Source organism: Gigantopelta aegis, chromosome 3 (assembly GCF_016097555.1).
Source record: "Gigantopelta aegis isolate Gae_Host chromosome 3, Gae_host_genome, whole genome shotgun sequence".
Classification (NCBI taxonomy): domain Eukaryota; kingdom Metazoa; phylum Mollusca; class Gastropoda; order Neomphalida; family Peltospiridae; genus Gigantopelta; species Gigantopelta aegis.
The window spans coordinates 46,435,392-46,447,891 of NC_054701.1; the positions used below are offsets into that span (position 1 = coordinate 46,435,392).

Consider the following 12,500-nt stretch of genomic DNA (forward strand, 5'->3'; position numbering starts at 1 on the left):
AATCATGGCTTTTCATTACATTAACTGCTACACTCAACAGGCAGCAGATGCATGCTTGAACCACAGCTGAATAGAACAAAACGAGCTCGTATAATTATGGTATTCTTGGGTGTAGAATAAAACAAACAAATCTTGATTACAGACCTATTTAATTGGAACTGATTGGATAAAATCAATATTCGAACAGTCCAGTGTAAACGAGGACACTTAACACATACATATGTTGGTTGTTATGAAATGGAAGGGGCATGGGAACATTTTTGGGGCAACTAGCCTGCAAAGAATGTTGGCATGAAGGGCTCACCATGCAAATGGAAGAAATGGGGACGCTGGGCCAAAAATGTTAAGAACCAGTGGAAGAGATATTTTGGAAGCAAATTTAATTGCTAGATTTCAATAACGAACTTCAAGTTTAAAGGGGCAAGCGATACATGCATTTTAATATTTACCAAATATTCAAAGCATAAATGTTTTTCTTTTTAAAAAAATAGCCGAAATCCAGACATATTTTATGTGGCTTGAAGAATTACAATAAACTGGTAGGTAAAGTTTTTGTTTTATAAACTTTTGAAGTGTTTAACACATGATTATTATAATGTACATTAGTACATGACTAATAACCCACCAAGGGCATAATCAAAATGCACAAATCTCTTGTAAAGAAATGACAAAAAAAAGAAAGAAGACAAAACGAATTAACATGGTGACATTGCAACCTGTCAGCAACCTGTCAGCAACATGCCATATAAAAAGAAGTCATTAGCACAAAAGACGTTGGAGGGTAACTGAATGTTTCCACTAGTCTCTCTTCACTTCGTAACTGTCCCCTTTCAAATCGGCTCTCGATGGGTACACCACTCTCAAGCCTCCCTCTTCATCTATCACTCGAACCTGTTCCACTGTAAGTGCCTCGGGCACCGCAGAACTGACATCGTCTTCTGTAGCCCCACCCACAGCCTCACTGTGGTCGCCAGCCGCTGCATCTTCTACTGCAGCCCCCACGCCCATCTCGAGCATTTCCTTCAACAGCTCGTCCATGACAGCCTTACATACGTCCAGATTGCTGGAGCTTGTCACTTCAACTAGAATTTCAGTGGTGTCTTTTGAGATCTGTAAAACAGAACACAAGAGTACAGCTAAAAGTAAAGGAAAGGAAATGTTTTATTTAATGACGCACTCAACACATTTTTAATTTATGGTTATATGGCGTCAGACATATGGTTAAGGACCACACAGATATTGAGAGAGGAAACCCGCTGTCACCACTTCATACTCTACTCTTTTCGATTTGCAGCAAGGGATCTTTTATATGCACCATGCCACAGACAGGATAGTACATACCATGGCCTTTGTAACACCAGTTGTGGAGCACTGGCTGGAACGAGATATAGCCCAATGGGTCCACCGCTGCTAAAAGTAATACATATCTCTTACTGAACCCAACAAATTTCCATATATTTTAAGTTTAAGGGCCATAACTCTTGTCAAAAAATACCCGTAAAGTCTAAATTATCCTGCAACGTTCTACATGACAAATTGCACAAAATTGCAGCTTAATATCTTTAAGAACTGAATTAATATCATTCATCTTTCATCTATCACCCTCTGCCTATCATTCTCATTATCTTAATATAAAAAAAAACTTAAGATAAGTAACCACTGTTTGTGTTTTGCATTTGAAAAAGAAACTTTGATTACACAAATACTGAATCTTAAACTATATCACCTACAAAATACAAAGTAATCATTACGTTTGTACATGTACACATCTGTCACAAAGCTTCATTACTTACTTTTGTTTTATCACTATTCGTGATAGGTGGAAAGGAAATGACTTGATTCTCTCCATCAAGCAGGCAGGGATAAAACATCTTGTCTTTGAGCAGGTCAAGATATCTGGAATAGAAAACACTAAGCTGCAAGTTCAGCAATGTAACTAAAAGTAAAAAAAAGTTTTAATTCATTATATATCATGGTTTTAACATACTAGTGACAAAGTATTTTTCGATAAGATGTGGTTGAAATTGTTACAGCTACTGCTAGCACTTTTAACAGAACTTTTATTTATTATGTTGGATGATTAATCACTTTTATCCTGCAACCACCTTTCTTATGACAGAATATGATGACGGATAAAGCAAAGTCATATCCTGTTATTAGCAGGATATGACTTTTGACGTCACTCATGTGACATCACACACACATAGCTACATTACAAAATCGCTTATTTGACCTCTAGGTCATCATACAATGTGGCTGAAATAGCAGAAATAATATCTTTTCCCCTTAATTTTTGTGGTCTGTAGAATAAAGATAATAACTAGTTAATGACATTGGATATCTGCTTTATCTTGCATTGGCAAGATGATTGGGACGGTGCGGTTGCAAAGAACCTTCATTCTGTCAAGCTAGTCCTTGGAGAGTGGGAGTCATCCTACAGGCGGTGCAGGAAGGATGAAGTGGTCTTGTGCCATGCCCAAATCGGCCATACATATTTGACGCTTTCATTTATTTTAAAGAAGGACCCTCCTCCTCAGTGTGAACACTGTCAGTGTACACTGATTAGGCGCCACATTTTGGTGGATTGTGATCATCTCAAGACGACGAGAAATTATATATTTGGCAACAGAAATGTTTTGGAATCTTTTAAATTCCATCCAGAATTAATTGTAAAGTTTTTAAAAACACTTCCGACTACTATACAAAGCTTTAAAATATACTGACCTTGATTTATGTATTGTATTATATTTTCCCCTCATAGCTCCTTACATAATTATATATAAGTAATATGTTCATATACTTACCATTTGTGACACCCAATCGCCGATGTATATTTTTACGCTGGAGTGTCCTTAAACATTCATTCATTCATTATTCTGTTCAGGTCGAATGAGAAATTCTTACCTTCACAGGATAAAGCAGATATTCGACGTCATTAACTAGTTATTCTCTATATAATTACAAACCTTTTGCTGTTATACGATTTACTCAATCATGGTTAGATATCACTAAAATAGTTAATGTTATCCATCGATAAAATGTAGAATTTTTTTTGGGGGGGCGTGTAATTTATCGATGTATAATAAATAGTTACACATACTTGTGCACACCACCCACATTGTTCCTCTTCTTCTCCTTCCTCAGGTCATCTGCTTCTTTCCTCAGCACAGCAACCAACTCCCTTGCTGTGGATTCTTTTGTTTTGAACAAAGGAATAATCTAAAAAAACAAACATTCACCTTCAATTTAAAGTTTGTTTATTTAATGACACCACTACACCACGTTGATAATGAATCATCAGCTATTGGATGTTAATTTGGTATTTATAACTTCACAGAAAACCTATATTTTTTCATTGACAGCAAAAGATCTTTTAAATGTACTATTTTTATTTTATTTTTGTGCTGCAGTGTCGTTAAACATTCATTCATTGATTCTTATTTATAAATTGAATTTTACCTTGATGTCTTTTGGCGGACGGGCTGTATAAATCATTGGAGATTTAATCAGTTTCAGGTCGTGGGTGGCAATAGTTGCAGCTTGTCGCTTGTGGCAAACTGTGTCATGAAGCTTCGTCTGAAATTTTAAAAATTAATGTAAGTTCATAAATGTACATATAAAATAAACAGCAATTATTGTAGGATGTTAGAAAGATTGTTTTTTGTTTTTTTACTTGAAGTTGCTTAATGAATTACTCCTAGTAATAATTACAATCCAAGGTACTGAGTAATGATATTGTAAGATAACATTTAGTGATTAGGTGCAACATAATTGGTTTTCTTCTTTTACGGTTATCCAATCTACCCTAATTTTATCCTGCTGACTATATTCTTGTTGGTTTTAAATGAGTACACAGGCAAATTATGTAGTATTGATATCTTGGGATTCATTTTCATAATCTAATGTTTTTGATCCAAAATCTGGGATTCGTAGAAGCACAGACTCCTACTAAATTAACAGCCAGGCATGTAATAGGAAACATCACATTTTAGTCCGGCCATATCCAGGGTATAATCTACTATACATTTTGGGGCTGTTGGTCGGCCCCATTCCCCAAATGTAAATTCCCAATCCAATACCAAACTTTTTCCCAGTTACAACCCAACAGGTTCCCAATTAAGATTTCCAAAGTTGCTCTATTGTAATCACTTGGAACTCATAATCCCCTTCATATCCCCCTCTGTGAGCAATTCTTTTATCTTGTAATTTGGTGTTGATTCCACAATGCCTAGTGATGACATCAACCCTTTGTTATGCATGACTGGGTATAGTGTGTAGATGTGCTATTGGCAGAATAGAGTTCTGCATGGGAGGAGGTATGCTAAGTGTTTTCTTTACAAATTTAGTTAATTGTAGATTAAACAAAAAAATGACACCGAAAAAGTTACATTTTGGTTTTCCGATCAATTATGAATCACATGACAAACAAGTCTGTCCTGGATATGCAAATTAGGTGTATCCTGTTTCGATAGTCTGTAGTATCTAAGTTTTTAGTAATATGCCTACATTGTCTGATATAGTACATTTTTGGTAGAAGAATACAACTTTTTAATTCATCCATTTGCGTCAACACATATTTGGGATATATCTCAACAAGTCCAATCCACTATATGCTTAGTTCAAACAGACGTAGAAAGTAAAGTATTGACTTTATGTGCACCCTGCACTACTATTTGCTGTGCTGTTTTAAGTAGACAATCTTATTTTGCAAAAAGATGAGTACATGTTTCATATTTTTTTTCTTCAAATATTTTAATTTTTTAAATCATTTTTGGTATGGATTTTGTAATTAAAAAAACAAATATTACTACAGTAAAATTTAAATGTGCTACTCATTCCCTTTGAAGTAATGGCCGTACCCAATGTCACATCATGTGGCTAACAGCATGTGCGAGTTTGTACATGGTAACAATGTAATAGTTCTGCTGGGAGATTATTAGATTGCGTTTTACAGATACTAAAACTTAATAAAGTTGATCTGGTCAAAAATTTACATTTACCGACTAGCAGTATATTACTTCTTTATCATTTACGACTGAATAATGGGGCCATTTGAGAATTAAGCAACGTGCACTCAAAGAGAGGGGGAATTATGGGATATGTGACAAAACGTAATTTGGAGGGGGGGGGGGGGGGGGTGCAGAATGGGGTGGTTGTAGTTGTGCAGCATAATTTTAATTCATAAAGTAAAATGCAACCAGTCATGGCCGTTTTGTTTTTACTAAAGATCCCAAAGTAAAATATGAAAAGAAAATCTCGCAATCATCACGACTGATAGGGACATGATGGCGGGGAATGTTAAGCGTTATGCAATATATTTGTAGGAGTGGGGGTGGTCTCAGCAGTAAGAAACCGTTACACGAGGGATGGGGTAAGAAAAATGATAGATTTTGCATTACGTATTGTTTAATGGCCACAAAGATCAACATTAAATTAGCATAATGCAGAATCAGACATTTGCTTTTACCCCAATTTTAACGACCCTCTCCCATAATGAATCTATCTAGATAAATAAAGCTTGGTGTTCTTTTTATGACACCACTTAGATTAGAGCACATTGATTTATTAATCATCGGCTATTGGAAGTCAAACATTTTGTAATTTGACAAATAGTCTTAGAGAGGAAACCTTCCCTACTACATTTTTTCATTAGTAGCAAGGGATCTTTTATATGCACCATTCCACAGACAGGAAAGCACATGCCATGGCCTTCGGTGCACTAGCTGGAACGAGAAGTAGCTCAATGAGCCCATCTATGGTGATCGATCCCAAACAGACCGTGCATCAAGCATGCACTTTACAACTGGGCTACGTCCCCCCCCCCCCCCGAAAAAAATAAAAATAAATAAAAGCTGATTTATTAAGCTGCCATGATTATACCTGAAGATTGATGAATCTTTTGAACATGTTAAGAGACTTGTTAAAGTTGAGGTTTCTCACAATGCAGCTAACAAAATATGGCCGAATTGCCAGGACTTCTTGTTTGACTTGTATGGTCAAACCATCATCGCCATCAAAATGTAGAATACTGAAAAAATTCTTGGCTAATTCTTCAACATCATCAGCCTTTTTCCCAGATTTCTTTTTCTTTCCTTTATCTTTTTTCCCCTTTTTCTCTCCACTCTGCTTCTGCAAAGCATTTGCCAAATATTCTAGCACCACCTTGGTCGGACACTGTTCGGTCATTTTTCCAAGTCTGCGGTCACTCAGTTTGTTACCAGTAAGAACCAACTCTTTTAGCTTCGGACACTGACTAATCTCAAGTGGTACATTTTTAATTGTATTTTCCGATAAATTCAGAGTTGTCAAATGAACCAAATTTGATATGTCAACTGGAATTTCTCCAATGGCATTGTTGCACAGGTTGACATCAGCTAAATGGCATAAATTATCATGTGTTATACCATCTGGGAAAGTTTCTAGTTGATTATGCGATAAATTAAGTATGTGCAATGCTGTCATTCCCGAAACATCTGGAAAACTTGACAGTTTATTCATGCTGGCATTCAGCGACTGAAGTTCAACCAGCTCAGATATTTCCTGTGGAAAAGATTCTAGCTTGTTTACTGAAACATCAAGCATTTTCAACTTTTTCAGTTTACCGATTTCGCATGGTAACGATTTCAGCTGATTGTTGCGCAACACAAGGGAACTCAAATTGACGAGGCCAACGACAGAATCAGAAACGTATGTAAGACACGAGTTCGTGATAGCCAAGAAATTGAGATTTGTTAACTTGTAAATGTTCGGATCTAAGCCGCTAGCTTTGATCTTTTCATTAATTTCAGCTCCGTGCAGAGTTAATTCTCGCCGGTTTTCTTTCTTCACAACAGACACTTCTTCCCACATGTCCGCCATGCTTGATTGTTGGTTGATGTACAATGGACCTTTTAACCCGGCGCATTCAGGTTCTTGTTTTTATCAGTGGTAATTCCAGTACGAAAAGAGCGCACCAGTAATTCTATAACAACTGTCGTTCTGCTTAACACCAGGTGTTAACACCACAACTAGTTTGTTTGTTTGTTTTGTTTAATGACACCAGTAGAGCACATTGATTAATTAATCATCAGTTATTGGATGTCAAACATTTGGTAATTCTGACTTGTAATTCAATAGAGGAAACCTGCTACATTTTTTTCACCAGCAGCAAGGGATCTTTTATATGCACTTTCCCACAGACAAAAAAGCACATACCACGGCCTTTGACCAGTTGTGGTGCACTGGTTGGAACGAGAAAACCCCAATCAGATGGATGGATCCACCAAGGTGCAATGCAAGCATCCCAGGAGAGAATTCACCTCATCCCTCAGCACCACTAGAGCATATTGATGTATTAATCATCGGCTATTGGATGTCAAACATTTGATAATTCTGACATATAGTCTCAGAGACGAAACCTACTACATTTTTCCATTAATAGCAAAAGATCTTTCATATGCACCATCCCACAGACAGGATAGCACATTATATAATATACCACATCCTTTGCTATAGCAGTCGTGGTGCACTGACTGGAACAAGAAATAGCCCAATGGATTCACTGACATGAATCGATCCTAAAAAGACCACACATCAGGTGAGCGCTTTACCACTGGGCTACACCCCCACCTCCTTATTATTAGTTATAAAAAGCTTAAAGTTAAAAGGTTTTTTTTGTTTAACGACACTACTAGAGCATATTAATTTATTAATCAAAGGCTACTGGATGTCAAACATTTGATCATTCTAAGTCATAGAGAAAACCTGCTGCATTTTTTCATTAGCAGCAAGGGATCTTATATATATATGATACTTTCCCAGACAAGACAGCACATACCATGACATTTGACATATCATTCAAGGGGCACTTGTTAGGACAAAAAAATAAATAAAAATGGGTCCACTGTGGGGGTTCGGTCCTTCAACTCATGCACCTCAGGTGAATGCTCTTTCGACTGAGCTAGATCCCATTGAAAGCTATTATTACTCCACTATTTTGTAAACAATAGAGTTGCAGTATTGTTTTTCTTGCTAATAATACCACAGGATACGACTAAATACCAGCTACCATATACCATATACCAATACCATATACCATATACCAAAACCATATTCAGTTGTTTCATTTCTATAACAATGAATGTAAGCTTCTGTTTATGTACCCGTATGTCACATACAAATCACTTACATCATTTCTGACTCCTGTTAATAAGGAGCAGGACGTAGCCCAGTTATAAAGTGCTCGCTTGTGGTTTACACCTACCCATTGAGCCTTGCGGAGCACTCACTCAAGGTTTGGAGTCGGTATCTGGATTAAAAATCCCATGCCTCAACTGGGATCTGAACCCAGTACCTACCAGCCTGTAGACCAATGGCCTAACCATGACACCACCGAGGCCGGTGTATCAAGATGATGTCAGCACTAATAAGATAATGGTTTTGTTGATAATCCAGTTACATTAGTCAGAGTTTTTCTGTTTATGTTTTCTGTTCATGTTATATTTTGTAGCCCTCTAAAATCTAGTGGCATAGCTTGAGCTGGGGGAGCAAAAAAAAGGTAAAGTTTGTTTTGTTTAACCACACCACTAGGGCACATTGATTTATTAATCATCGACTATTGGATGTCAAACATTTGGGATTTCTACATGCAGTAAATCCTTGCATAGAGGCCTGCCTCGGGTAGATGTCGGGTCTCAGAACATCACAATTTTTTTTTTATAAAATAAAATAATAGAGGCCTGCCTTGAATACAAGTCTATCTTCTAGGGTCTCCACTAGTACTTGAGTACTTAGGCACGGGCTGAGTTTAGCAAGACTCTAGATCATTTATATTCTAATGTAGGCTTCTAAACTCTTTTGTACAAGTGGAAACCTCTTATCTCCCTGAGAAGGAAGGAAGGAAGGAAATGTTTTATTTAACGACACACTCAACACGTTATTTACAGCTATATGGTGTCAGCCATATGGTTAAGGACCACACAGATATTGAGAGAAGAAACCCGTTGTTGTCACTTCATGGGCTATTCTTTTCGATTGGCAGCAAGGGATCTTTTTATATGCACCATCCCACAGACGGGATAACACATACCATGGCCTTTGATATACCAGTCGTGGTGCACTGGCTGAAGTGAGAAATAGCCCAATGGGCCCACCGACGGGGATCGATCCCTGACTGACCGCACATCAAGCGAACGCTTTATCACTGGGCTACGTCCCGCCCCCTATCTCACTGAGAAATGAAAACCCCCATCTCCTTTCCTGATCTCACCATGTGGTTGTAACTTTCAACGATATGCAATGGAAATGACGAGTACGTATAATGTGGTCATTAACCTGACAAAGCTACAGTTGCAGACGTTGGTCTTTATAGAAGGCAGTAGGGCCTCCACAAGTCTTGGACTTGAGTACTAGAGGGTTAAACACAACCTGGACCCAAGTACCCGACACTTACTAGACCTTACTAAATGATTATAAGACTGAGGAATGAAGTAAAATTGCATTATACATCTTAATTCCAGTGCTGAACATGAATACCAAATCATGTCATTGTATTCCACTTAGAAACCGGTTGATACGTTCAGTTTTGTGACAGACGGAGCACCAGATTAAAAAGAGATCATATAATTATTGTGTAGCTTGTCCACCCGATCTAATCTAGCGACCAAATTTAATGAGTAGAATTTTCTTTATTAATTATATTAATTAGAAATGTGCATCAAAATTTTAAAGGCCAACTATTTAATTTTTGGATGTAAATTTCAAAATTGTCTGCTTAATTTTTTCTGTCCAGGGACAAGCCCCTGGCTATCCAGAGACAGGTCCCGGGACGGACATGCTCGAAACTCTAGTGGTATATGAGCATGCAAAAATTATTCGCACTCGCGTAACTTGTATTGCCGATTAGTTACTGCTGGAATACATGACCTACACTTGTACTGGTACTCGAATCTTATAAATGATCTCGAGTCTTGCTAAACTCAGCCCGTGCCCGAGTACTCGAGTCTTGCTAAACTCAGCCCGTGCCCGAGTACTCGAGTCTTGCTAAACTCAGCCCGTGCCCGAGTACTCGAGTCTTGCTAAACTCAGCCCGTGCCCGAGTACTCGAGTCTTGCTAAACTCAGCCCGTGCCCGAGTACTCGAGTACTTGTGGAGACCCTAGAAGGTAGACTTTTATTCAAGGCAGGTCTCTTTTTTTTTCTCTTTTTTTTTTTTAATGATGTTCTGAGACCCGGCATCTAATCGAGGCAGGCCTCTGTCAAAGGATATACTGCATGTGGCAATCCATAAACTATGGATGAGTGCAGAGAACATACCAATGGATGTGTAAGTAACAAATATAATCATAACAATCCAGTCTGATATTAAAATACGATTTATTTCAGCATTTCTGTTGTTAGAACATAACAATATAGGCCTACACCTAAAATTAAATATTTACAATGTTGTGAAAAAAACTAAAGAATTCTAAGTTTTGCACTGATACATTCAATGTGGCATAAAACAGTGTAAAAAATAATTCAATAAAGAGCTATTCCTGAATTAGCAGCCATTTTAACATGTTTCCATTTAACTGAACGTATGTAAGAATTAAACTTACATACCAATTATCTTTTCTTCATTTGAATATCACTGCTTGTATCTCTAATGTGTTCCTGTAATAACTGAAACTGGATTTTACCATTTAACATTTCAAAGCAGACACTCATATTCTAAACAAACACAAATGTAATTGAAATGTAATTTTAATCATTAGAAGAAGTTAGTTTTGTTCAACGGCACCACTAAAGCACATTGGTTTATTAATCATCGGATATTGGATGTCAAACATTTGGTCATTCTGACATATAGTTTTAGAAAGGAAACCCGCTAAATTGTTCCATTAGTAGCAAGACTTCTTTTATATGCATTATCCTACAGACAGGATGGCACATACCACAGCCTTTGATATACCAGTCATGGTGAACTGGCTGGAACGATAAACAGCCTGATGGGTCCACCGACGGGGATCGATCTCACACCAACCGCGCATCAAGCAAGTGCTTTACCACTGGGCTATGTCCCACTCCTTAATCATTAAAAAAGGCTCAACAAGCTGCAGAAGACAGGTGATAGTTAAACGTTTGTTTTGTTTAATGACACCACTAGAGCACACTGATTTATTAATCACTGGCTATTGGATGTCAAACATTTGGTGACAGAGGTTAGTTCCGAACATCCCCTAACATAATGTAGAAAGTGATTAGTACAACATATGATATTTATTTATGAAAGACAATGTTCTCAGCATTCTACTGGATATGCAGCATGTAGTAAAAAAAAAAAAAAAAAAAAAAATATAACATTTATGAAAGACATTGTTTAACATTTTACAGCGGCAAAGCAATGATCACTGGTCTGTCATATGTGAGTATTAACTATTAATCTAACACCAGAAATATATAAACTTTGTAATACATAGGGAGAAGTTATTATTTTTATTTTTAAAGTGGGTAGGGTGCAGTAATCCAACACCAGAATCCTTTTGTAATGGGGGGGGGGGGGGGGGGGGAGTCCACTATGATTTGGTGAACATCCATACAAATGAAAGAAATGTATTAGATAATTGTGAACTGCAATTAGAAAAAGTGTAACAAAACTTTAACCAAATTCTAAACAACATTCACCTTGCTAAGGGGCCACATTTATGGGGCTGGGGATGTTTATTGTGATTTGGTGAATATCTACATCAAATATATCATTAAACATCCATTTAATAACTTATAAATGCAACCATAAAACGTTTACCAAACTTTAACCAAATTTTAAATGACCATGACTTTGCCCTGAGGTCACAATGTTATGAGTGTTGGTTGTACAGTAAAAAGACTATCACATGGTGAACAGCCATGCCAAGTAGAAAAGCCATCCAATAAACAATTCAAAAGTTAAGGCAATCCGAGAAACCACAACCAAACTTTAACCACACTTTAACAAACATTAATCTACTCAACCTAAATAAAATTCTGCAAATGTGTGAGCAAATATATCCAAAGTATATCAGAAACATGTCTGTAAAATCAAGGACTAAAGCAGAAGTGGAAATGTGGTCATAGTATATGAACATTAACTGAACTTTAACTTGACTTCAACAAAATGTTTGCTTGGTCAAATGGCCAAACAACCAACTTTGCATGCAAGCCAAAAATAACTAAAAGCATTTAGATGTGGAATGGTTCAACTACAAAGACTTATCTAGCCAAAAACGGGGGGAGGGGAGAGAGAGAGAGAGAGACAGACAGAGAGAGAGAGAGACAGACAGAGAGAGAGAGAGAGAGAATCAGTGCACTGTAATATAAAGAGGTTTTTAAACATGTAAAATGGGCTCTTTTAAAAAAAACCAAAAGTGCTATTTTTTGCTATTTTCTCTCATTTTGGGGGGGGGGCATTAGTCATGGAGGCCAGTTGCACACCCATGCCCACCAACTACGTACAGCCCTAACTAATATTTCATTATATCTATGTGGTCAGTAACTTTCACAACC

At 37.2% G+C, this 12,500-nt stretch overlaps 1 protein-coding gene across 1 annotated transcript; it reads right to left on the reverse strand.

Moving 5' to 3' along the window:
* Positions 1–132: 132 nt before the first annotated feature.
* On the reverse strand, positions 133–6,877 carry LOC121368121 (leucine-rich repeat-containing protein 47-like). The gene is made up of 5 exons (XM_041492695.1): positions 5,881–6,877; positions 3,460–3,576; positions 3,101–3,219; positions 1,794–1,896; positions 133–1,110 (listed from the first exon to the last, which is right to left on the reverse strand). Exons 1-5 carry the CDS (start codon positions 6,856–6,858, stop codon positions 799–801), a joined length of 1,629 nt encoding a protein of 542 aa, XP_041348629.1. The 5' UTR covers positions 6,859–6,877; the 3' UTR covers positions 133–798.
* Between the last annotated feature and the right edge of the window lie 5,623 nt (positions 6,878–12,500).